This window comes from Tursiops truncatus, chromosome 2 (genome assembly GCF_011762595.2).
Source record: "Tursiops truncatus isolate mTurTru1 chromosome 2, mTurTru1.mat.Y, whole genome shotgun sequence".
Lineage (NCBI taxonomy): Eukaryota > Metazoa > Chordata > Mammalia > Artiodactyla > Delphinidae > Tursiops > Tursiops truncatus.
The window spans coordinates 29670470-29697536 of NC_047035.1; the positions used below are offsets into that span (position 1 = coordinate 29670470).

The 27067-nt window shown below is 44.6% G+C and overlaps 1 protein-coding gene across 3 annotated transcripts in view; it reads left to right on the plus strand.

The window, feature by feature from the left end:
- DPF3 (double PHD fingers 3) overlaps window positions 1-27067 on the plus strand; it is a 253145-nt gene that overhangs the window by 136424 nt on the left and 89654 nt on the right. For 2 of the 3 annotated variants that reach the window (XM_073800290.1, XM_073800291.1), the window contains exons 2-3: window positions 10888-11048; window positions 26675-26782. In XM_073800290.1, the coding sequence (XP_073656391.1) occupies window positions 10888-11048; window positions 26675-26782 (269 nt within the window). Of the gene's footprint in view, window positions 1-1426; window positions 2132-10887; window positions 11049-26674; window positions 26783-27067 lie in introns of those variants that run through there. The other variant, XM_073800292.1, reaches the window with a different exon arrangement.

The following is a 27067-nucleotide window of genomic DNA, read 5'->3' on the forward strand; positions in this document are numbered from 1 at the left end:
TTGGGTATGGACGGTAGACTTGGTCCCTCACCCACTGTCACGGGTGTGTGAGAGGATCGGAAGTGAGAAGGTGGCGGTGTGATTCTCACTGCCTGTGCTGGGGGCACAGTCCGCTGACCTTCTTGCCCTCTGGAAGGCTGGGCTTCCATACCCTCCAAACTCTGTGCTGCAGGTTGGCCTGGATCTTTCATTTATTTTTTCAGCGTTATCTGACAAGCATTTCCTATGTGCCAAATCCTGTGTTAGGTATAGGGGATGCAGTTATCAGGGAGATAAAGGTCCTTCTCGCCCAGAGTTCACAATTTTGTTATGTAGAGGTGATCAGCAGGCCAAGAGAAAGCAGAGACTTTTTTATATTTTTATTTTTTTTAAAGTTATTTATTTTGGCCGCACTGGGTCTTCCCTGCTGCGTGCATGCCCTCTCTAGTTGCGGCGAGCAGGGGCCACCCCTCGCCGCGGCACATGGGCCTCTCATCATGGTGGCCTCTCTTGTGTGGAGCACAGGCTCCAGGCACGCGGGCTTCAGTAGTTGTGGCTCGCGGGCTCCAGAGCGCAGGCTCAGCAGTTGTGGAGCACGGGCTTCATTGCTCTGCGGCATGTGGGATCCTCCCGGACCAGGGCTCGAACCCGCATCCGCCGCATCGGCAGGAGGATTCCCAACCACTGAGCCACCAGGGAAGCCCCAGAGACTTTTTTAGAGCGGTAAATAGTATGGAAAAAACAAAATAGGGTATGAGATAGTAGAGGCTAGAGCAGGAGTGGAATAGGTTGGGCTACCCTAGATTCAGTGAGTGAAAAAAGACTTCTTTGAATAGAAGCCAGCCATGAGAAGATCTGGGAGAAATGTATACCAGGAACAGGGAATAGCATGTGTAAAATCCTGAGATGAGATGATTTTAGTTTATTAGAGAGACAGAAAGAAGTGCAGTGAGGATGGAGTCCAGTAGGGAAGGGGGGTAGGAGACAAGATGAAGCAGGAAAAGTGGGCACAGCCAGATAGTCTGGGGGCCTGTAGCCACGGGAAGGAGTTCAAATTATATTCTAAGTGCAGTGAAAGCCATTGGAGGGATTTAAGGAGGAGAATGTCGTGATCTGATTTCCATTTTAAAAAGATCCCTTGGACTGCTGCATCGAGAATTGACTACAGAGGATGTGTTCTTTGTGGCTGTGTTTTAAATGCCAGACCAATATTCCCTTTACTGGGGAGGGCAGCACTGAGGCTCTTATTTTCCAGCAGCAAAGATGGGGTCTAAGGATGTGTTTGTCCGAGAATTGTCTCTAATCCATGGGCTGCTTCTCCTGGCCATCACCCTCAGGGGACAGCATACTGGTGTCCAGCACATAGCTGGGATTTCAGAAAGGACTTAGTCTATGAACCAGGGAAACTAAAACTACTTAATCAATGAAGTTTCTGTGGTGGGTGTGTGTTTTCTTTCTAGGTCTGCTTCACCCTAGATAAAGCAACCCCCCCCCCCCACTTTTGAAAGTTGGTTGCGTTCTACACATTCTTTAGCTTCTGGAGGAGAGATTTATTTTGTCAAGTCTGGATGCATTTGAAAGGCAAACCTTGGCTACAAGAAAAGCTACAGTCTTCCTCCCCGCCCAGAGCATCCCCCTTTTCTCACTCCCCTTCCCCCATTCTCCCATTATTTACTGGAAGGAATCACACTGCTTTTCTCCTACCTCTAGTCTCCTGTCCTTGGCTGCCCCTTGACTTCAACCCCAAGTTGCGTATGTCATCAGAACACCCAGTGGCAGCTCAGAAATCATGGCCAGGTTCTCAATATAAATTCCGTCTTGCTTAGGCAGCTTTGCATAATAAGTCCCTGAAAAATCTTCACCAGAGCAGATGCCGGAAAAGGGATTTATTGGGTCTAGCGGGCCTGAACGTCAGACTGAGCGGCATTTCAAGTCACGATGGGAGTTTTAGGGTTCAAATTCTTCGTTTGACTTGGCTTTTGCAAGGCGATACCCTCGTTCCCCAGGTGCCTTTCCTGTGATGTTAGGAAGGTCAGAGTCGCCTCCAGAGTGACCGCCCTAAGGAAGTCAGGATCTCCGTACGGTTGTCTTGACCAGGCCTTGTGGATGTTTTGTGAGAGATGCGGACTTCTGTGGGACGCGTCTGCTGCAGGTGAGTGCTGCCAGGTTAATCCATGTCTGCTGCCTGAAAAACATTTCCCACAGGAACAAAACAAGCTGAGTTAAAGTCAGTTAACCAGGCTTTCCTGCTCTGCTGTTACAACATGGCTGAAGAGCATCACAGGGTTCTCTTGTTCTTGCCCTTGCTTTGGAGTTTGGGGGAACTGTCCTTCAATTAGTGAGTCTCATATTTCTCAGAATCACTGGGGGAATCTGTCAAAAATCCAGATGTCTGGATCACAGGCACACCTCCAGCATCAGAATTGCACAATGCCACCCCACCCTCCTGCCCGCATTGATGCTGATACAAACCAAAGTTTGAGAACCTCTGCCCTAGATCCTTCTTCTGGAAGGTGGAGTGACGGCATTCTTGATAAGCACAGAAGGGGTGTTTCCTGCATCAGCAGAAGAGGAGCAAGTTTTCCTGGGGTGATCTGATGACAGCACAGCACAATATTCAGTGAGCTTCTTATAGAGTTCACAGAAGAGGAATGTTTTGCATCTTGGCGTGAGTACTGTAGATGGAGAAATACAATCTCAAGAGCTGAAGTGACCCTTTTTAAGATGATGAAGAGAATTCAGTAGAATTTGAACTTATAGGAAATCTGTTTTCAGATGCCTAATCCTGTGCTCTGGAGAAGCCACGTAACTTCAGGCTCACTTCATTATCATCTGGAGAAAGAAGGTCCTCAGCATCCCCCAACTGTGAAGCTCCCATGAGTTTGCTAAGGATGGCGTGACATTTCAAACAAGCAATCTGTATTTATCACATGCTTCTCCATTCTCAGCACTGTGCTTGGTGGGGTAGCACAGAAGTATATAACTCTTAGTCCCTGTCTTCAAGATGTTTATAATCCAGTTGGGTGGGGAGAGAGAAGGACAGTGGTAGAGACTGGCCAAACATGAGTGAGACAATTAGGGAGCTCAGAGAGGCAGAGAGCAAGAACCATTGGCAGGAATAACTGGGGAAGCTTCCTGGAAGAGGTGGGACTTCAGCCAGCCCTTGAACAGGGTAAGGTCAACCAGGCCAAGGACAGGAGGCAAAAATTCCAGACTCGGGGTGGGGGGTTCTGAGTAAAGTATTTTGTTGGGGTCCAGGGAAGGCCTGTCTGCTTCATATACGCAGGAAGGTCAGATAAGGATTCATTCATTCATCCACTCAGTCCTTCATCATCAACCCAACACAGCAAGCTCTGCTGGGCTTGGAGATAGAGCAGCAAACAAGCCAGATGTGGTTTCTGCACCTGGGGCAGGCTTTAGACTCCTGAGGTCATCGTGCAGCATCTACTCTGCTCTCCTTGATGCTCTCCTTGGTGCCTCACCACCCTGCTGCCTAATGTCTTGGGTTGGAGGTTTGTGTGGGTACCTGACAACCTCAAAGATACTGTTGTGTGTATGTGTGTCACATGGAGGGCATTAGCCTGCTCAGGCAGAGGGTCAAGTCATAAAGTGGCAGAAAACACTGCTCTTTGAAGGAAGGAGAGAGGAATCACCACTGATGACAGGCATTTACCTCTGTGAGTCAGAGGTTCTCATTTAATTATCTTGGAGCTGAAGTAGGAGCTATGTACCCATATTGTGGGAAGGAGAATTTAGGCTCAAGGAGAGTAAGTAACTTGCCCCAGGTTCGTGTAGCCAGTAAGCAGTGGAGCTGGACTCATCTGCCTGATTCCAAGTCTCTTTTCTACCTCAATACCAAGACTCTCCAAGGGCCTTAACAGCTCAGTAGAAGAATTTGGCACTCTTGGGAGCCATCTTGGCTTCTGTACTGAGGAATGCAAGATTGAAAACTGGGTTCGAGGGAGACTTCTTTTTGTCAGCTGGGTAGGAGAAGAGCTGTAGCGATTGCAGTCAGGAGACTGCTGCAGGAACAGGGGCCGGGTGCTGAGGACTAAGTGGAAGTGCCTGCAAACATTCTTTTAATATTTTTTTTAAAGTTGCAAGTAGACAGTCATGTAATCTAAATCCCCAACCTATATGTGCAAAAAACTCAGAAGACCATGCATGCACCATATGCTTTACTGCTCTGACTGAAACTCCTGCCATAAGTTAGTGGTATATGAGTTGTTGAAAGCAATTCAACAAAGAATTATTGGACACTTACTGTGTGCTGGGCTCTGTGCTAGATGCTGGAGGTGAACCACTAAAAAAGCCAGGTATGCAGGGCTGCTGGGTTACACTGCTCCAGTACGATTCACACTGGAGTTTATATGAAAGGTGCGCCTGGTGTGGTTTAGTGTAAAATCTGAATGGCTGTGTGCAGTGGCCCTGCAGATGTGGTCCCTGCCCTCGTGGAGTTTGTAGTCTAGTAGGGAAGACAAATATTAAATATTGAGTTGAGTTAAAATTGCCATTGTTAATAGTATTATTATTGTTGTTTTTGTTGGAAGAGAACAGAATGAGGAGGAAGGGGATTGAATCTCTCTCTTAAAATCCTCTATATCCCTTCCTATTTTATATAAGAAACCCTGTCTTAGCTGGGGCTGCTATAACAAAATAACCATAGACTGGGTGGCTTAAACAACGGACATTTATTTCTCACAATTCTGATGGCTGGGGTGTCTGAGATCAGTGTGGCAGCATGGTCTAGGTGAGGTCTGGTAAGGGCCCTCTTCTTGGGTCACAGGTAATTGCCTTCTTGCTATGTCCTCACATGGCAGAGAGAGAGAGAGAGAGAAAGAGAGAGACAGAGACAGAGAGGGAGGGAGAGGGAGAGAGAAAGCCATAATCCCATCTTGGGTGCTCTACTCTCATGACCTAATTACCTCCCAAAGGTCCCATCTCCAAATACCATCCATTGTGGGGTCAGGGCTTCAACACGTGAATTTCACGGGTGTGGGGGGGATGCAATTCAGTCCATAACAAACACTAAACTTGGTTTTCTTTCAAGGGCAGCTTGAGGAACAGTGTAACCGTGAGGAAAATGAAAAGGTTCCCCCACCTTGGCAAATATTGCCCCCTGCTTGCTAATTATTACAAAACACGACACAAATGGGAGATGGCTTTCCCTGCCACAGTTAGAGTTAAACGTGTTTAAATGCAAACAGGAGGAAGTTAGCAAATTGGTGTAGATGAGTTTTAATGTGTGTGTGTGGGCCGTTGTGGAAGTTGGGCAGCTGAGTGAGACAGCAGGAAAGCCAGGTGCCCACAGAGAAGAGGGGCCGATGGGGGAAGGCAGGGCCAGCAATCTGCCACAGGCCTGAGCTCCTCTTTATCTCTGCTTATCTCTGTTTATGAGCACAAATAGCTGTGATGGGCCAAGGTCCTGTTTTTACAGCTGGAAGGGACCTGTGGCCACGGGGTGGGAAAGGAGAGAATGGGAGAGCTCCCCGAGACATGAAAGAATTCAGTGCCAGCTGGGCTGAAGGATAGGGGAGGGTCAAGGACACGGTGCTGGGGAGAGACAGAGCAGGGTTCCCTCAGGTCCCCGCTCCCACCCCTGTGGAGACTGGGGAGGGAGCAGTCTTTGGCAGGGCATGAAGAATTCACTCTTGGACACATGTTTGAGGCAGGGCAGGACACTTGTCCTTGGGTCAGAACATGGGACCACAGGGACAATGAAGAGGGAGGGGCCCTAGGTGTCTGGGTTGGGGGTCGGAGTTGGGAGTCTGTTCGGCACAGTGGACATGGAATCTAAGAGAACAGGCAAGGTCTCGAGAGAGGGAGGTGGAAGTGTGAGGAAGGGGAGCAGGGCGTCTTGGAGAGGGTATGACAGGCTCTGAAGATCACATGTGGAGCCTAGCTGGCAGTCATTTTGGAGAAGTCTTATTTTTCTCCACTCTGAATCCTCTTTGGTGCCTAGAATCCATTTCTCCACAGATACGCTCAAGGAGGGCCACTGGAAAGCTCTCAGAGCTAGGATGGCTCTCTCACTCCAGAAGGGATGGCTAAGGATCCCACAAAACCCCTCACAAAAGCTCCGGCGCGGGGCAGCCAGCACTGCTCCAAGCAGCAGGCCGTGAGGGGCTCCTGCTCTGGCGGAGAGCCCAGCACTTTGTTCCCCCTGCCTTTCCTGCTTCTGATTTCAGCCTTGAGTAGCCTGAAGTCAGTTGTTGATGAGACCATCATTCAGCTCTGCCTCGTGCCAGCTTCTTTGAGCCCAAGACATCTATCACCCTGTGGAAAATCTAGCCCCCTTGGTTTGATGCAGACAGGTGATGGCTGAGGCTGGGCCGTGCCTGTCCCAGCCTGGGGCACACTGGTCACCACTACACGAAATGATTCATTTGCTGCCAGCCTTTCCCAGCTTCCTCTGCCCCTTCCTCTGCCCCTTGCAACTTTCTTTTCTTTTTTTTTTTTTTTAATATTTATTTATTTTTTATTTTGGCTGTGCTGGGTCTTAGCTGTGGCATGCAGACTCTTAGTTGTGGCATGCACGCGGGATCTAGTTCCCTGATTCGGGCCCCCTGCACTGGGAGCGAGGAGTCTTAACTGCTGGACCACTAGGGAAGTCCCTGCCCCTTGCAACTTTAATGCAAATGTCACCCCTGGGATCCTATCAATGTGGGATTTTTTTTTTTTTTTTATGTGGTACGCGGGCCTCTCACTGTTGTGGCCTCTCCCGTTGCGGAGCACAGGCTCCGGACGCACAGGCTCAGCGGCCATGGCTCATGGGCCCAGCCGCTCTGCGGCACGTGGGATCCTCCCGGACCGGGCACGAACCCGTGTCCCCTGCATCGGAAGGCAGACTCTCAACCACTGCACCACCAAGGAAGCCCCCAATGTGGGATTTTTTAAAAAGAAATACCACATGGGGAGAGGAGAGATAAATTAGGGATTTAGGGTTAACATATACATACTACTATGTATAAAATAGGTAAACAGCAAGGACCTACTGTATAGCACAGGGAACTATACTCAATATCTTATAATAACCTATAATGGAAAAGAATCTGAAAAAGTATATGTATATATGTATGTATAACTGAATCACTTTGCTGTATGCTTGAAATTAACACAACATTGTAAATCAAGTATACTTCAATTTAAAAAAAAAGAAATACCACATTGAAAAGGACATTTGTCCCCTCTCCTGTTTAATTTGCTTTCCATGGGTTAGGGAGACCTGGCCATTGATTTTCTTCTAGAGAACAGAGCAAGCCCTGTGAAGCTTTTGGCTAATTAACTTTTGGAGAAGTGCAGCTTGAATTTATCAGAGGATGAAGTCTCTTTTCTCCTCACATATCTTAAAAAAGCCTTTAAACTTTTGTTTCCAAATCGCTGCCAATGCCTGGCCTGTTTAAAAGTGACTTCCCTGGAGGCGATGGCAGAGGGTGACGGCTGTCACGTTTTTGTAGCTTCAGTCTTTAATACGGTTGTTCCAGTCCTCAGAAAATCTCTCCTGTTTACATGAGGGAGGTATCATTCACACAAAGATTACATTTAAAAATACACATTTCCCCGCAGCATGCCTGTTACTAATAACATTGCATGTTATGAAAGTGGAAAGTATTTAAGATGAAATTAATTTTCACCCAGTGAGCCACTTTGTTTGACTTTTTCGTTCCATTCAGTATGGGGCATGGACTTGGCCAAACGCACTTCTCATTTTCAGCAAGTTCACTTTCTTGTTTCTCTTTTTGGGATTGAAGCTGTTGGAAGCGAGTTCCAGGCATATCGAGAAAAGTCTGATTTGAGATCCTATTGTAGATTTCTTTTGTACTGGCTTCCAGAAGTTTGTTTTGAAAATGGAAACCCTCTTCTCTCCAGTTGAGTTTTTTTTTCTTTATTTTTTATTCTTTTGAAGGCATCTTTATTTTATTTATTTATTTTTTTAACGTCTTTATTGGAGTATAATTGGTTTACAATGGTGTGTTAGTTTCTGCTTTATAACGAAGTGAATCAGTTATACATATACATATGTCCCCATATCTCTTCCTTCTTGCGTCTCCCTCCCTCCCACCCTCCCTATCCCACCACTCTAGGTGGTCACAAAGCACCGAGCTGATCTCCCTGTGCTATGTGGCTGCTTCCCACTAGCTATCCAGTTGATGAGTTTTAGTGTACAATTTTCTTCCTTCCTTCCTCTCCCTCCCTCCTTCCCTCCCTCCCTCCCTCCCTTCCTTCCTTCCTTCCCCTCCCTCCGTCCCTCCCTCCTTTCCTTCCATGGTTTCTCTTTAAGCAGAAGTTTTGGAATTGGAATAGTTAACATCTTTCTTGGCAGTCTGTCAAAATATCCTGGGAAACCAGATAACGGCTTCTCACATCAGACGCTTCTCTGTCGTGTGTTCTTGTCAGTTCTCGTCCATGTGATGTGACTGGTCTCTGTTACGTGGAGGGAAGCTGGAGCCCCCAGGACACCCTGGACAGGCTGTGTGTCACCTTGCCTGGGCTGAGCTGCCCTCGACAGTTCTGTTACACTGAGCTGCATCGCCTTAGCAGAAGGAGGTATTTAAACTAGTGGGACACAGATGCGAACGCTTTGCAGGAAATGGTTCTTTATTTTTGATCAATCTCATGATCCTTGTTACTAACTTTGATTACATCAGCTTTTGTGCAGTTCCATTTTATAGCATTTTGATGGGCTTTCATTCCCCCTCCCCAATTCATTTCCAGCTGTGTGACTATTATAATTTGATTACAGTTAGGTTTTGCAACTGCTAGACACTTTCTGAGCTGTTATGCCGTCCTTGCGAGAGGGAAGATGCCCAGAGGTAAAAAAGGAGCAAAGGGCTTTTTTTTAGGAGGCACGTCCACAAGTAGTTTCCAAAAGATGCCTCAGAAGCTTCAATGATTGTATCCTCCCAGAATAAGGAATTTGCTTTAAAATTTTTGGTAGTCTGACCCATTGACTTTTAAAAAAGGGTAAGAAGACAAATACTGTATGATAACACTTATATGTGTAATCTAAAAAATACAACAAACTAGTGAATATAACAAAAAAGAAGCAGACTCACAGATAAAGAGAACAAACTAGTGGTTAACAGTGGGGAGAGGGAAGGGGGAGGGGCAAGATAGGGGTAGGGTATTAAGAGGTACAAACTATTACATATAAAATAAGCTACAAGGGTATACTGTACAATACAGGGAATATAGCCAATATTTTATGATAACTATAAATGGAATATAACCTTTAAAAATTGTGACTCACTATATATTGTACACCTGTAGCTTACAAAATATTGTACATCAACTACACTTCAATAAAAAAGTGAAAAAGAGTACAGAAGAATCCATTTAAATTTTTCTTTCTTTACTGCTCTAAATATTTTGGTTAAGAAATATATTATTTTAAACTTAGACCCCTCCCCCCCACCCCCCCATTTTGGCATTCTTGGATCTACATAGACCAAAAAACAGCGACATTCATAATGTCCCTTCAAAATGAGCTGCTTGAGTCTCCCTTTTGGCTCTGTAATCCCTGAGGCTCCTCCTCTTCCTGCCTTTTCCTCACTCTCCTCACTAAGAATCTCTGCTTTACCTGGTAGACATCATGTGATTACATCTGTAATTCCTTGGGCCATTATTTTTTTTCAATTTATTTTATTTATTTTTGGCTGCATTGAGTCTTTGTTGCCGCGCGGGCTTTCTCTAGTTGCAGCGAGCGGGGTCTACGCTTCGTTGCAGTGCACGGGCTTCTCACTGCAGTGGCTTCTCTTGTTGCCGAGCGCGGGCTTCAGTAGTTGCGGCATGTGGGCTCAGTAGTTGTGGCTCGCGGACTCTAGAGCGCAGGCTCAGTAGTTGTGGCACACGGGCTTAGTTGCTCTGCGGCATGTGGGATCTTCCCGGACCAGGGCTCAAACCCGTGTCCCCTGCATTGGCAGGCGGATTCTTAACCACTGCGCCACCAGGGAAGGCCCCTTGGGTCATTATTAACCTCTGCCATATGCCTATCTTTTACTTGTTAGGTATTTGATCTCATTGATTATGTTTTAAGATTGATCAATTATAGAATGTTGTATTTTTGGTTTTTGAAAAGGACATTGTCTTAAAATTAGTAGCATCACCACATGTCCAAGGATACCAAAGATTCAGACACTAAAATTTACTGTGCTTAATCAGATCACCACTCCAGCAAACCAGAAAGGTCTTTCTATTTGTGTATTAAACTCTGGGAATTGAATTATTTTGAGGTCAAAAATCAACTATTATTATTTCAAATGTTTCTTTTGTTTGTTTTCCATCAGAAAGTTATTTTTCTTTAAGTGTGTGGTTTTAAAAGATTGGTGCATGCCCTTCTTCACCTCCTTCCTCCATAATAGCTCTACTTTTACAGGATGTTTCCTCTGACCTTCTAGTCTTTTCTATGGCGTGTTTCTCTTCTATTGTAATGGAAATCTTTGTATCTGTGCTGGTGGTTTGGGTTCAATCTAGAGTGCCTTTGTTGGTTACCACTGAGAAAAAAGTGTGGCTCATGGGGGATTTTAAGGGGCAGGGGGCTCTAGAAGCCTGGTGTCCTAGTAGATCCCATGCAGGAGGTTGTTCTAGAGCTACCTCCATTCTGGAGTGGGACCTCATGCTTCCTAGAACAGGGACGTGTCACTTTTACTGGTGGTTTATTCCTGGGGTCCTCATTTCTTTGTTAAAGGGGTTTCTAAGTTTCCTGGTGGATGTAGTACAGGAAATAGAATCTATTGGAGACCTGACACTGAGTTGGATTCCGCTGCTTGGCAAAGCTCTTGGTACACATTGCCTTGGTCTTCATAACAGCAAAATCTTCCCTGGGAGGTGGGTGGGTGACTTCAGTTTCCTTCTGCGTGTGTTCTGGTTTTCCCTGACCTCATTCCTCCTCTCTCTGTCTCCCGGCAGGCTCGGGGACCAGTTCTACAAGGAGGCCATTGAGCACTGCCGGAGTTATAACTCGCGCCTTTGCGCAGAGCGCAGCGTGCGTCTCCCATTCCTGGACTCGCAGACCGGGGTGGCCCAGAACAACTGCTACATCTGGATGGAGAAGAGGCACCGAGGCCCAGGTGAGCCATGCCACCCCTGGGACTTGCACATGTTCAGGATCCCAGCCTGGATGCAGGCCGACTAGAGATTGTCTGGCAATCCCCGCAGCTTGGGTGTGCATGGGGGTGGCGCAAGCTGTACAGGGAGCCTAGGATGCTTTCAAGAAACTCAACTGCTTCTATAACTCCAAGGTGCTCCAAGGGTGCTCCAATGATGGTGTGGGATATTGAAGCCACATTGGCAGGGAGGGGCAGAGTGAAAGAAGTCAGGATGCTTAACCCAAAAAAGGGAAGACTGAGGCCATGACAGCCCTCTTCACCTTTATAGCTTAGTGGTTATAAGCTGGAAATCCGCAGTCAGATTTTGGTTTGAGGCTGAGCTTTGTCATCAAACCTATTGCCCTCAGGTTCCTCATCTGTAAAATGGGATAATAATTGTACCTACTTCAGGACTTTGTCAGGATTATGAAAATCTTCATAAAAAGCTCATAACCTGAATTTAGCACTTAGTAAGTATGTGCTCCAAAAATGTTGGCTGTTATTGTTGATATTATTATTATTACTATTACTGTGATACTAGTCTTCTAGGCTCCAGAGAACAGAAGAAAGACCAATAGGTGGAGATCAGGGAGGTAATTATAAGAATTCAGTTTTCTGGCTCTATAAGGGTATATTACAAAAATTTGTTTTTAATTTTTTAATTTTTGGCTGTGTTTTGGGTCTTTGTTGCTGTGCGCGGGCTCTCTCTATTTGCGGCAAGTCGGGGCTACTCTTAGTTGCGGTGCGCGGGCTTCTCATTGCAGTGGCCTCTCCTGCTGTGGATCAGGGGCTCCAGGTGCATGGGCTTTAGTAGTTGTGGCCCATACGCTCAGTAGTTGTGGTTCGTGGGCTCTAGAGTGCAGGCGCAGTTGTTGTGGCACACAGGTTTAGTTGCTCTGAGGCATGTGGGATCTTCCCAGACCAGGACTCAAACCCATGTCCCCTGCATTGGCAGGTGGATTCTTAACCACTGTGCCACCAGGGAAGCCCTAAAATTTTTATTATGAAAAGTTTCAAAGCCATACAAAAGTGGAGAGAATAGTAAAATGAATTTCTATGTACTTATCACACAGCCTTAACACCCAGTGATCAACTCATAGTCAATCATTTCATTTATGCTCACCTCCCACTTTCCTCCTTGAACCCTGGTTATTTTGAAGCAAATCAAGACAGCATATTATTTCATCTGTAAATTTTTCAGTGTGTATCTCTAAATGCTAAGAACATAAATAAACATACCAACCATAGCTATCAAAGCTCAAAGTTAAAAACAAGACATTAATAGCATCAAATATTTGTTCAACATTTATTTCCCCCTGTAGTTGAAATCAGGATCCAAATAGGACTCCTGCATTACAATTGGCTGATGTGTCTCTTAAGTCTCTTTAAATCTGTAGGTTTCTTTCTCTCTCTCTCTTTTTCTCTCGTTATTTGTGGAAGAAACTGGGTTGTTTGCACTGTAGGGTTTCCCAGAGTCTGGGTTTTCTCACTGCATCCCCATGGTGTTATTCCTGTGAATTGGTAAGAGCAGATTCACGTTCAATTTTTGGGGCTGGAACAGTTCCTAAGTGGTGATGTGTACGTTCATCAGGAGGTTCATGGGGTCTAGATATCACTCTTTTACTGATGTTAGCAGCCCTTGATGAAAATTGCCTAGATCCTTTATTCTATACAGGGTTGCAGAATGGTGCATTCAATTTGAGGATATCATTATTTCTTCATTTATTAGCTCTACGGCATTTATAAAGAGAAATATCTCCTCAGTAAAGTTTTAGTTATTGTGTGGTATAGTTCACATATGAAAGGATGGATAAATGATTTTTTCCCCTTTATTTATCAGTTTTCAAAATAATGAGTTGGTTCCCTAGTATTCTCCAAAGGTGATCAATAAAGTTATTTTTATTATCTTGAGTACCATCATGAATTCACAGATTTATACATTTTGGCTACATTTTAATCCATTGCAAGTATTATTCTTGATGCTTAAATTGTCCCATCTTTGGACAGTAGGGGTTTTGTCCGGTGCTAGTGTTTTGAAACTGCCTAGTAGTTTCTCTAGCATCCTTGATATCCTAATATTGGGACAAATGTTTCAGGCTCATCTTGTACATGTCCTGGCCCAGACCTAGAATCAGCTATTTCTCTAAGAAACCCTGTTTCCTCTTTTTTTTTTTTTTTTTTTTTTGTGATACGCGGGCCTCTCACTGTTGTGGCCTCTCCCGTTGCGGAGCACAGGCTCTGGATGCGCAGGCTCAGCGGCCATGGCTCACGGGCCCAGCCGCTCCGCGGCATGTGGGATCCTCCCAGACCAGGGCACGAACCCGTGTCCCCTGCATCGGCAGGCGGACTCTCAACCACTGCGCCACCAGGGAAAACCCCTATTTCCTCTTTGTAGGAATATTATTTAGAGAGCACAGTCTGGTGGTGCTCATTGCTTCTGGGTTGGTTGTTGATTCTAGGACTTTGCAGTGAGCAGAACTAAGAAATATGATTTCTTGTTTCATTATTTCTCTTTTTAAGGGAAAATACATTATGAAATTTACTGGTATTTCCCATTCAATTCAGTTTTCGACAGTTTAACTATCTTAATTCTCTATCTCCTTTCTCCCACACCAAAAAAGGATACTGGCTCTTAATGAGGCCAGCATAATTACTTATCTGTTTTATTCTGTGATAAACACACAGCAATATCAGAATAAAATGAGACTACCATCAGTAAGGTTACTTAAATGGTTTAAGTTTTTATTTCTTTCTTTGCAATTGTTTTTTTGTCCTTAGCGTATTTCCTATTAAGGATGTAGAGTCAAATTACTGTGTTTAAGGTCACTTAAAATAATTCCTCTGTGTGGTTGTACTACTAACTCAATACACAGTTGGATTTATTTGTTTCATTTTTGCTTTCACTTATTAGGTATTGCTGGGGTTTTTTTTTTGTATTTTATGTAATTACATTTTTAAATTAACTTTTTATTTTGAAATAATTATAGATCCACAGGAAGTTGTAAATATAGTACAGAGAGATCGCCTGTACCCTTCATGCAATTTCCCCCAATGGATATATCTTGTGTAACTATAGTGTAATATCAAAACCAGAAAATTGACATGGATGAAATGTGTGTGCATAGCTCTATGCCATGTTATCACATGTACAGATTTGTGGAACCACCACCACAATCAAGATACAAAACTATTCCATCACCACAAATATCTCCCTCATCCTACCCCTTTATAGTCACACCCACCTCTTCCTCTCTTCATTTAAATCCTTTATCCTCTCGCATTTATAACAACAGTATCTTAAATATTTCCTCTACATACATTGGAAACCACATCAGACAGATGTCTAATTCTTGCTTCAATTGTCAAATATAATTTAGAAAACTTAAGTGTCTGTTGTATTTACTCATATTTTTACTCTTTTGCTGTTGTTTCTTCCTTTCTGATGTTCCAAGATGCCTGCTTTTATAATTCCTTTCTGATTAAGTACTTTCTTTAGCCATTCTTTTTAAGTAGGTCTGATAGTAACAATTCTTAGTTTTCCTTCTTCTGAGAATGTCTTGATTTTTCCCCTCATTCCTTTTTTTTTGGCCACACTGCACAGTATGCAGGATCTTATTTCCCTGACCAGGAATTGAACCTGTGCCCCCTGCAGTGGAAGCGCAGAGTCCTAACCTGGGCCTAACCTGGACCACCAGGGAATTCCGCCCCTCATTCCTGAAAGATATTCTTATTTTACTTTATTTTATTTTATTAATTTATTTTTTTATTGGGGTATAGTTGTTTTACAATGTTGTGTTAGTTTCTACTGTACAGAGAAGTGAAGCAGGGTTCTCTGTGCTATACAGCAGGTTCTCATTTCAAGAGTTGATCTATTTTATATATATTAGTTTATATGTGTTAATTCCAATCTCCCAATTCATCCCACCCCACCTTTCCCCCCTTGGTGCCCATACATTTTTTCTCTACATCTATGTCTGTATTTCTGCCTTGCAAACTGGTTCATCTGTACCATTTTTCTAGATTCCACAAATATGCGTTAATATACGATATTTGTTTCTCTCTTTCTGACTGACTTCACTCTATATGTCAGTCTCTAGGTCTACCCACATCTCTACAAATGACCCAATTTAGTTCCTTTTTATGGCTGAGTAATATTCCATTGTATATACGTGCCCCATCTGAAGGATATTTTTTTTGTTGGATATAAAATTCTGGGATGACCGTCCTTTTATTTTAACACTTGAAAAATGTCTTGCCACTGCCTTTTGGCCTCAGTAGTTTGTGATGAGAAATCTCCTGTCATTCAGATTGTTTTCTCTTATAAGTGAGGTATCATTTTTCTCTCACTGCTTTTGAGATTTTTTTGTTATTAGTTTTCAGAAATTTGATTTTGATGTCTTGGTATAGATTTCTTTGAGTTTATCCTTGTCAGAATTCACTCAGCTTCTTGAATCTTATGTTTTTTGCCAAATTTGGAAAATTTTCAGCCGTTATTTCTTTGAATATATTTTCAGCCTCACTTTCTTTCCCTTCTCCTTCTGGGACTCCACTGGGAAAGAAAATTCTGGAACTCCAAAATGTTAGATCTTTTGTTATAGTCCCATAAGTCCCCCAGGCTCCCTTCTTTTCTCCTCCTCCTCCTCCTTCTTCTTTTTTCCAATCTATTTTCTCTCAGTTGCTCAGATTGGAGGATTTCTATTATACACTCTCCAGATTCATTACTTCTTTCATCTATCCTCTACATTCTGCTGTTGAGCCCATTCATTGTGGGTTAGTTTGGTTTTTGTCATTAGTTCTTCTTTATATCTTCTATTTCTTTGTGGGACTTTATATTTTTTCATTTGTTTCAAGTGTTGATGATTGTTTGTTTGAAACATTTTTATGATGGCTACTTTAAAATCCTTGTCAGATAATTCTAACATTTGTGTCATTTCAGTGTTGGTACCTGTTGTATTTTCTCATTCAAGTTGAGATTTTCCTGGTTCTTCATATGACTGATTTTGATTGAATCCTGGACATTTTGGCTATAATGTTATGAGACTCTAGATGTTATCTAAATCTTCTATTTTCACAGACCTCCTCTGACACTGTGCTGACAGGGGAAGAGAGGTGCCCCTTGTTACTGTCGGATGAATGTGGAAGTCCATGTTCCCCACTCGGTCTCTGTTGCCACCCTGGTGGGGGAGGAGTACCTTATTATTGCTGGGTGGGGGTGGGAATTCAGATTCCCCACTAAGCCTTCACCAATACCACCCTAGTTTGGAGGAGGAAGAGTGCCTCATTACTCTTCCTTGTGCGGGCTCCACTGACACGACGGGGGGTCAGTTTGTCACTTGACCTTCTCTGAAACTAACCCAGCAAGGGTATGCCCTGCTAGGCTGCCCCTTTCCTGGTCCTTTAGCTAGAGAGAGCAGGATTTCCTTTCTTTCTTTCTTTTTTTCAATTTATTTATTTATTTTTGGGTGTGTTGGGTCTTTGTTGCTGCACATGGGCTTTCTCTAGTTGCAGTGAGCAGGGGCTACTCTTTGTTGTGGTGCACAGGCTTCTCATTGCAGTGGCTTCTCTTGTTGCAGAGCATAGGCTCTAGGGCTCTTGGGCTTCAGTAGTTGTGGCACACAGGGTTAGTTGCTCCATGGCATGTGGGATCTTCCTGGACTAGGGCTCAAACCCGTGTCTCCTGCATTGGCAGATGGATTCTTAACCACTGCACCACCAGGGAAGCCCTGAGAGCAGGATTTTCTTGGGGCTTTTTTTGTCTACATTTGTAGGTGTTTCTGGATTATCAGCTTTTCCAGAACTCAGTCTGGGATATATAAAGCAAAAGGAATGCCCAGGGAACTCACCACCCTGTTGTTTCTTGGGTCTGAAAGTCTCTAGCTGGTCAGCCTCTTTACCTTTCAGTATCTTATTTTTGTTGTGTAAACAAAGTCTAAGAGTTTTAGTTGTACTTAGTGGGAGGAATATGGAAGAGTATATCTACTCTATCTTTCCAGAAGCAGAAGTCCCTGGGTTGCTTTTTCATTAAAATGTTAACAGCTTGGGCTTCCCTGGTGGCGCAGTGGTTGAGAGTCCGCCTGCCGATGCAGGGGACACGGGTTCATGCCCTGGTCCGGGAAGATCCCACATGCCGTGGAGCGGCTAGGCCTGTGAGCCATGGCCTCTGAGCCTGTGTGTCTGGAACCTGTGCTCTGCAACGGGAGAGACCACAGCAGTGAGAGGCCTGCGTACAGCAAAAAAAAAAAAAAAAAAAAAAAAGTTAACATCTTTATTGAAGTATAACTGACATACAGTACTCTGCACATATTTAACATGTACAATTTGATAAGTTTTGACATCTGTATACCTGTGAAACTATCATCACAATCAATATAATGAATATATCCATGACTCCCAAAAGTTTCCTTGTGTCTCTTGTAATTCCTCCTTCCTGTTCTTCCTCCTACCTCTACCTTATATGTCTCCCAATCCCCAGGCATGCTTTCTATACTGGAATCATATAATATCTACTTCGTTTTTTGGTGGCTGGTGGCTGGGGTCTTGACTTCTTTCACTCAGAGTAATTATTTTGAGATCATCCATGTTCTAGCATGTATCAATGATTCATTTTTTTTTATGCTGAGTAGTATTCCATTGTACGGCTATATCACAGTTTATTCATTCATCTGTTGATGGACGTTTGGATTTGTTTCCAGTTTTTGGCTATTTTAAATAAAGCTGCTATGAACATTTGTGTATAAGTCTTCATATGGACTTATAATTTCATTTCTCCTTGGTAAAGTACCTAGGAGTATAACGGCTATATCATAAGGAAGGTATATATTTAACATTTTAGAAACTGTCAGGCTGTTTTTCAAAGTGGTTGTACCATTTTATATCCATTCCAGCAATGTATGAGAGTTCCAGTTCCTCTATATTCTCACTAACATTTGGTATGGTCAACTTTTTAAAGTTTTAGCCATTCCTATTGTTATATAGTGGTATCTCATTGTGGTTTTACTTTGCATTTCCCTAATTAATGATGTTGGGCATATTTACATGTGCTTATTTACTATCCATGTATATCCTTTGGTAAAATATTCAAATCTTTGGACCATTTTAAAATTGGGTTGTTTGCTGGTTTTCTTGTTAATGAAAATAGATACAAGACCTCTCCAAATTTCTCCTTCTTTTTTGAAGTTATTTCAGCTATTCTAGGTTCTTCGAACTTCCATAAGAATTTTATAATCAATTTGTAAATTTCTACAAAAAGTCTGCTGGGATTTTGGTTGACATTGTGTGGAGGTTTTTTTTTGATTTTTTAAAAAAATATTTATTTATTTATTTATTTTTGGCTGCACTGGGTCTTCGTTGTTGCGCACAGGCTTTCTCTAGTTGTGGGAATGGGGGCTACTCTTCACTGTGGTGCGCAGGCCTCCCATCACAGTGGCTTCTCTTGTTGCGGAGCACGGGCTCTAGGCACGCTGGCCTGAGTAGCTGTGGCACTCAGGCTCGGTATTTGTGGCTCACAGGCTGTAGAGTGCAGGCTCAGCAGCTGTGGCGCACGGGTCCAGCTTCTCCGCGGCATGTGGGATCCTCCCGGACCAGGGCTCAAACCCATGTCCCCTGCATTGGCAGGCGGACTCCCAACCACTGCACCACCAGGGAAGCCCTTGTGTGGAGTTTATAGATCAACTTGGGGAAAACTGACAGTTCTCAATATTGAGTCATCCAACCCATGGATATTATATATCTTCCCATTTATTATTATCCCTTTTAATTTTTCTCATCAATAATTTTTAGTTTTCAATGTACAGTTCTTTCACATTTTTGTCAGATTTATCTCTAAGTGCTTAATATTTCTGATAATATTGTAAATGGATTAAAAAAATTAAATTTCTGAGTTTTCTTTGCTAGTATACAGAAATACGATTATTTTTTGTGTATTTACTTGAATCCTACAATCTTGCTGTACTCATTTATTAGTTCTAGAAGCTTTCTATAGATTCCACAGCATTTTCTACATAGTTGATTATTTTAGTGAATAAAGAAAACTTTTCAATATCTATGTGTTTTATTTATTTTACTTCTCTGTTGCACTGGCTGGAATGTCCAGTACAATATTAAGTAAACATGGAAAGAGTGGACATCCTTATGTTGTTCCTGATCTTCAGGTGAAAGCATTCATTCTTTCATTATTAAGTATGATGTTAGGTGTAGGTTTTTTTTGTTTTTTATTTATTGCCATACTGCATGGCATGCAGGATCTTAGTTCCCCAACCAGGGATCAAACCCCTGCCCCCTGCAGTGGAAGTGCGGAGTCTTAACCAGTGGACTGCCAGGGAAGTCCCAGCTGTAGGTTTTTTGTAGTTGCTCTTTATCAGATTGAGGATGCTCCTATTTCTAGTTTGACAGTTTTAAATCAGGATTGGATGTTGGTTTTTGTCAGCTGATTTTGCTGAGTCTATTGAGATGATTATGTGGTTTTGCTTTTGTAGTTTGTTAATATGATGAGTTACATTGATTGTTTTTTTTTAAATTTATTTATTTTATTTATTTTTATTTTTGGCTGTGTTGGGTCATCATTGCTGCATGCGGGCTTTCTCTAGTTGTGGCAAGTGGGGACTACTCTTTGTTGTGGTGCGCAGGCTTCTCATTGAGGTGGCTTCTTGTTGCGGAGCACGGGCTCTAGGTGGGCGGGCTTCAGTAGTTGACGGCATGCAAGCTCAGTTGTTGTGGCTCACGGGCTCTAGAGTGCAGGCTCAGTAGTTGTTGCGCATGGGCTTAGTTGCTCCGTGGCATGTGGGATCTTCCCGGACCAGGGCTCAAACCCATGTCTCCGGCATTGGCAGGTGGATTCTTAACCACTGCACCAACAGGGAAGCCCATATTGCTATGTTTTTAAGTGTTCTAATATTTTCTTCTCCAGTGTCTAATCTGACATTAATTCCATCCAGTATGTTTTTAATCTCACACGTTGTAGTTTTCATTTTTAGAAGTCAAATTGGAGTCTTTTAAAACAAACTGTTTTTAACTTTTAAACATATGGAATACAAATAATAACTTTTAGTATTCTTGCTGCTAATTCTAACATCAGTGTCAATTCTGGCTTGGTTTCAATTGATTTTTTTCCCCCTCTCATTGTAGGTCATATTTTCTAGCTTCTTTACATGCCTTGTAATTTTTGATTGGATGTCCAACTTTGTGAATTTTACCTTGCTGGGTACGGTATATATTTTTTATTCCTGTAAATATTCCGGAACTTTGTTTTGGTTCACTGTCAAGTGACTTGGAAACAATTTGATCTTTTCTTATCTTGCTTTTAAGATTTGTTAGGTGGAACTGGAGCAGTGCTTAGCCTAGGGCTAATTATTCCTCATTAGTGAGGCAAGACCATTCTGTGTACCCTACCCAGTACTCCATGAATCATGAGACTTTCCCAGCATGCTTGTGGGAACAGACTATTCTCAGCCCCTTGTGCAAACCAGGCACGCCTCTGTTCTTACAGGTGGTCCTTTCCTCTGCATTGAGTAGATTCCTTACAAGCATGCTCTCATCAGTACTGAGCTGAATACTTGAAGGGGACCCTTTGTGTATCTCCACAGTTCCTTCTCTGTGCTGCTTTCTTCTTTTTACTATTCTTTTCCTTGAATTCTAGTTACCTTGGTCTTCCCAGACTCTCAGCTCTTTCTCTTCAGTTCAGACTCAGGAAGTTGGCTGGGTTCTACCCATGTTCCTCCTCCTTGTGCTGCACTCTGGAAACTCTCTCAAGGAAGTAAGCCCAGGCAGTCATAGGACTCATCTTGTTCATTTCCAGTATCTCAGGGATCATGGTCCTTCATTGCCTGATGGCCAGTGTCTTGAAAACTCTTGTTTCATTTTTTTCTCTGTCTTGGCTTCAGGTGGGAAGGTAAATCTGGTCCTTGGTAAACCATTTTAGCTAGAAGCAGATGTTTGTTTTTATATTTTAATTTAATTTAATAATATAAAATATTTACATGGTTCTAAAGTCAAATCTACAAAGCATGGTATATTCAGAGAGAGCCTAGCTCTATTCTACCTCTGTTCTTTTACCCTGTTCCTTTCTTCTTTCTAAAGGCAACTTTCTCTTCTTCTTGTTACTATTATTCTGTTTTTATTTTCCCTGTAACTTCTTTAAAAAATTAATTTTTGGTTTATCTTTCCATTAAAAAACTCTATGCAAGCACACAACATATATGTATGTATATATATATGTGTATATCCCCATTTGTTAAAGAAATGATAGCTAGGCTACGCTTATGAGCTGTATGACCCTGCACCAGTTACTTAATCACTGCTTTCCTCACTATCCTCATCCTTTAAATGTCTCGTAGGCTTTTTGTCACAATGAGATAGCATTGAGTATAAGGTGCTAGCCTAGAGCAGAGTAAGAGCTCAGTAAATGTTAGCTACTGTTACTCTGTCAGCTTTTGAGTGTGATGGGACCAGTGAGGGTCTTGGGAACCTCTGGACCAGAAGAAGCAGGCAGCATTATGGATTTGAGGTCTACCTTGCCTGGGCAGTCCTGGCACAGGGGACACTGAAATTGAATCTTAGAGAGAAGCTTACAGGGAAGAATGGGAGGGGAGGCAGGAAAGGGATGGTCGGGGAGCCAGACAGAGAGCCACGCCGAGTGCTGTCACGTGGTGCCAAGTGCCCAGGACTCCAGACTTTCAGGGAAGAGAAGAGGCACTGTGGCCTGGGGTGGCTCAGGAATGCTCCACTGAAGAGGCGGTCCATGAGATCAGGGCAGCTCTTATATAAGCCAGGAGAAGAGAGGATGACAGAGCACTAGGAAATGACATGGCTATAAGTGCTTGGGAAATACATCTTCCCCACTCCTGAAGCCCTACCCGGGGCTTATCACTCATCCCTCCAACTCTGCAGTTGGTCCAAATTGGCATCCTCAGCCACAAACATTAATGGAGCACCTATTATGTGCTGGGCCCTGGGGAAATAAATATGACTAAGATTTGATCTTGTTCGAAGTTCCTTATGTGGGAGTTTTTCAAACTACAGTTGTCTTGGTGAATCTCTATTATTCTGGTTCGGTAGGATTGGACTGGAACCAAGCTGCCATCTGCCCTTTTCGATAACTACTTCTGTAATTCTGATGCCCAGTCTTGGTGAAGAATCCCAGGCTCACGAGCAGGTGTAGTCACTGCCTCTTTCTTCCAACTCCCATTGCCCTCCATTTCTCCGTCCTCTCCGTAGGCTCTCCTTCAAACCCAAGCAGGTGGATGGGGTGGGTGGCTGGGATGCAGATGACACCTATTCACTCTTGGGACCGAGGGTGGACAAATTGGCATAAGTATATAACAGGAAGGTAGATTTTGATTCAAAATAAGGGCAAGGTGAGGCTCTTTATCACAGTAAGAGTTGGCCAACAGTCTGTCCTGTGAAGTAATGAGCTTTCTGTTGTGGGGAGCCTCGGGCCACCTCCCTGGGCTGCTGCAGGCAAAGCCCTTCTCTGGGTGGGCTTGAATGCCACCACTCAGCTCTGGTCCGGGGAAGAGGAAGCCATTCTGTTTCTTCTTTTCACATCTGTTCCCATCCCATTTCATCTTCTGAATTCTTAATGGCTCATGCTGTGTCTGTCAGAGATGCTCATACACTCAGGACCCACCTGCTGAACGTAGGCCACGCATATAACAAGTGATTTGCCTGGAGTCTGCCGACTGCACAGGCACCGAGCTCATCCTGCTGAATTTTCCTCTGAAGCCAGTTCTCCCACATCCAGTGTATGAGTTCCCATGTGGATGTGCGTGTGTGCATGTGCGTCCGTCATGCTTGTGCTTGCACCTAAGTGTACCTGGAGTTGCAGATCAAAGTAATAGCAAAGCAGTTTGCTCAGTGCGGTGTGTGAATGGAGGAGTTGCTGTGGCCTTGGTTAAGGGGAGGATTGGTCCCCCCTCTTGTCTACCGCCTCCCCCTTCCCCTCTTCCATATCCCCCCCTAGCCCCAGGCTCCCTCCTCCAGGTTAATTTCCCGGGCCCAGCTGTGCCTCTATCCTCCCCCTCCCCCCTCCTCTTCCTCCCTCCTCGTCCACCACACACATGGGCTTGAGTTATGTGCCTCCTGTTCTAATGAGATAAACAATATAACTCTCACGGGGCTCTGCTCATCCCTCTATAAGTGGAACTCCAGGGCTGAACGTGTTGGCCCTGTAAAGGCACCCTGGTGCCTGCCAGCCCAGGGAGGAGGGCAAGGAAGGGGGCGGGAGCCCTGAGAGAGTTCTTGGGGCCATTTGCTTGTTGATACGAGTTGAAGCAGACATCAAAGGGAGGCCTGTTTCCACCCTTGTGGCTAAAGGAGCAAAGAGCAGCCTTGTCATGTCACGTGGGCAGAGAGTCCAGGCTCGTCTAAGTCAGCTAATTCATGATAATTAATAACTGACATTTGTACAATGCTTCATGGTTATAAAGAGCTTCTTCTTGAATATGAGCTAATCCCCACGACAGTCCTTGTAAGGTAGGTATTATTACCGCCCTTATCTTACAGGCAAAGAGACAGGCTCAGATAGGTGTGGTGAGATTTCCAAGGTAGCAGGGAATGGGGGTGTGAGGACTCGCCCTTGTCCTCTGCACTGTGGAGCTTCTCCAATCTACTAGAGAAAGTTAAAGAATGAAATAAAGACAATCCCTTCTTCTGGACATTCAAACTACTTACTAAAATGGACTCTCCTGGGAGAGTGGACCTGCAGCTACAAGCTGAGTGGCCCCAGGCAGCTGACCAACAAGTGTGGTGACCGCAGTCTCAGGGAGGGTGGAGGACTTGGACGAGCACTGACAGTTTTGACCTCTTGTCACTTAGACCTTTTGCGTATGCTGGTCTGGACCAGTTCCTTCTCACTAACCTGCTTTTGGTCAGGCTGGAAATACCATGAAGCAGCGCGTGGGGCAAGAAAGAGCCTAAGGCACAGAGGCTCCCGTCTTGGCATGGGTGGGGTGGGTTCTGTGCTCCGTTCAAGGGGTCCTTCCTGGACGGTTTGGATGTGGATGGAGGAGTCTCCTGGAGCCAGGAACAGCAGGGGCTAAGGGTCATTCACTTCCCACGTTTCTGAGGCTGGTTCAGTTCTGGTTGAATTTATTTGATAAGTATTTCTTGATATGCCCGCCAGGCACTGTGCTAAGCACTGGGGATACTTGAGGTGGACATGGTTCCTGCCACCCTGGATCCTATAAAACCAGTGGAGAGGACAGTCTAGGAAGCAGGCAGTTAATGACAGTGGCTTGGGAAAAATACAGGGAACCTTGGGAATCTACTGGAAAAACCATTAGACTAGTCTTGGTACATCAGAGAGGACATCCAGGCAGTAACTAGATGATGCTTAGACATCCAGAGGTTCTTTGTCAGCTATTGTAACAAGCTATAGAGTTCTTAAAAAGAAAAGAGTTGCTCAATTCCCCCACCCACCTACGTTTGGATTGGGTAGCTCTGGCATGGATTTGGGGCATTGGTGTTAATAAGAAGTTCTCCAGGTGATTTTGGCTTCAGCCTGGATTAAGAATTGCTAATCCAAGATAAGTGGGATTATGGGACCAGTTCTGGGATATGGAGCAGCAGGCCAGCCCTTGTACTTGGCCTTCTCTGGGATCCTGGGGAACACCAGCCCCAGAAGTGGCCAAAACATCTGGAAGGGACTCTGACTCAATGTACCCATTCAGGAATTATGGGGTGAGAGGTGACATAGCCCTGGAGTGAAACACACCAGAAACATCAAACTATTCCCAGTGATGCCTTCCCTCAAACAGAGGTCAAAAGTGGACCTCATATGGGAGCGAGACCAAGCTTATTTTTTGGATTCATTGTGTCTTCTATGAATCGGTCACAAGTCTGGTCCTCAGAGCTCAAGGCACTCAGAGCTTCAGGATCCTCCTACTGTGCAGAAGACCTTACAGTTATCAACAAAGTCAAGTATTAGAAGGACTCTAGGACATGATGAGCCCTTAGCTCATAACATCAGAGGTATCTCTGGAGCCTGTAGGCTCTATCACCCTTGATGGTTTCTAAGAATCACAGGGGGAAGGGTCAGAACCTCCAGCTTCTTCACAGCCTAGCAACCTGTGGGAGCAGCTGTGTGATTAAAAACGAAACTTAGCACATAGAAAGAATTGGAAAATTTTGTTTCCTTTAACTCTGGTCCTCTGCTTTGGACCCAAATCTATGCATGGGTAGAGATGACAAGTACAAATGAAAAATGAATGAATGGATGTGTAGCAATGAAACTTTTGTAGGTTTTTCTCTGAAAAATGCAAAAATGAAGCCGTTTTTTTCTCTTAACTTTTAAACCCCCCAAAATGGAAGACAGCAGATGGGAATAGGGTCCTGATGTTTTCTACTCATGGTCCTAGGTCTAGGAAGTGCCCCTCTCATAGGAGGCTGCCTGTCTCTAACAGCTGTCACATGCCATGTTTACTACAGAAGACCGAGTTGTGACTTCCATGAAAGTGAACTGGAACATATTCTTCCATTCACTCACTCACTCACTCACTCATTCATTCATTCATTCATTCTGCAAATGTTTAGTTTGATTCTTCTCTGTGTCAGCCACAGTTCTGGTTCTGGGGATTGTGACCTGAACAAGACAAAGTTCCTGTCCTCACCAGGCTTTCACTCTAGCAGGGGTGGGTCAGTGGGCTTGCTGGTTCATTTTGGGGTGCATTGAGCAGTCTTTTTAATCTGCTAACCGCCTAACCAGTCTTCAGCCCTCTTCCTCTCCCCTCAGCCTCCACCCGCTGCCCTTTTCTCTGGGAACAAACCAGGGTCTAGTGCAGGGAGTCCACATTCCTCCAAGGCCTCTGGCTGCCCGCGAGAGTGTTGTCTGTTGAGCAGGAAGGCTCCTCATGGGGCGCTCGGCATGACAGATGCTGCTGCTGTGGAGCTTTCGTGTCAAAAGCCAAATCTCAGTGGTGATTCTTGTTGGGAGACCATGTGACACATGAGGCCAGCCGCTGAACTCCTGCCCATTTTTTTTTTGTAACGCCCAGGCTGGTGGGCAAGGCTGTACAGGGCTGCTGGCTATGCAGGCTTACATTCTGATGGAGGTGGCACAGGGATCCCTTTGGCTTCAGCGAGCTGCCAGCAGCTATCAGTGGGTGGATGAAGCCCACTTCTTCAGTGGGTAGGAGATCTAGCGCCTTGATCCTGTTTCCTTGAAATGTTTCCCAATCCAGGCTGTCCGTAGGTAGACAGAATGACTTCTGCTGCTCCCCCTTGAAGGGAACCTGCTTGGCCTGGACAGAGGGGCAGTTGATGGGCAGTAGCTGGATATGCACTGCCTTGGAAACACTGTGATGAGGGTAAATCTGGAAAAGTCCTTCTTGTGGTTTGGAGGTCCCTCTGATTTTCTTCCTAGGCCAAGAGAGCAGAACTGTTTTTGGTCACAGTGATGGCTCATTTTGGCCTGTGTCTACTGAGGCAGCATGGTAGAGCAGACAGAGCAAGGGTCCTGGGGTCAGATGACCTAGATTCTGCCTGGGCTCTACCATCTACCAGCTGTGTGACCTTGACAAGTCACTTCACGTCTCTGGGCTTCACTTTCCTCACTGTGAATGAGAAGGTTAGATCCAGCCTGGAGCCTTTAATCTTTACACTGTCTCTGTCCACAGGCCTCGCCCCGGGCCAGCTATACACGTACCCTGCCCGCTGCTGGCGTAAGAAGAGACGATTGCACCCACCTGAGGATCCGAAGCTGCGGCTGCTGGAAATAAAACCTGGTCAGTGCCCTGTGGAGCTTGGCTGGGCCAGCGATGGGAGAGGTCGGGGGTGCTGGGCTGGCTGAGGACAAGGTTGCTCTGCCGCTTTGTCCATAGAGCTGAGTTTTCCAGGAGAGTGAACGTGCCTACATGGCGCTCTCAGGAATAAACACATCCACGTGCCCCCAGCCTCACCAAGCTTCTCTCCCTCTAGGTGTTTCGGGCCTTCCCCTTCCTCTTGTCTTTCTCTTGCCACCCCAGGAGAGGAGAGCAAGCAGGCACAGTGTGGGAACAGGCCCAGGATGA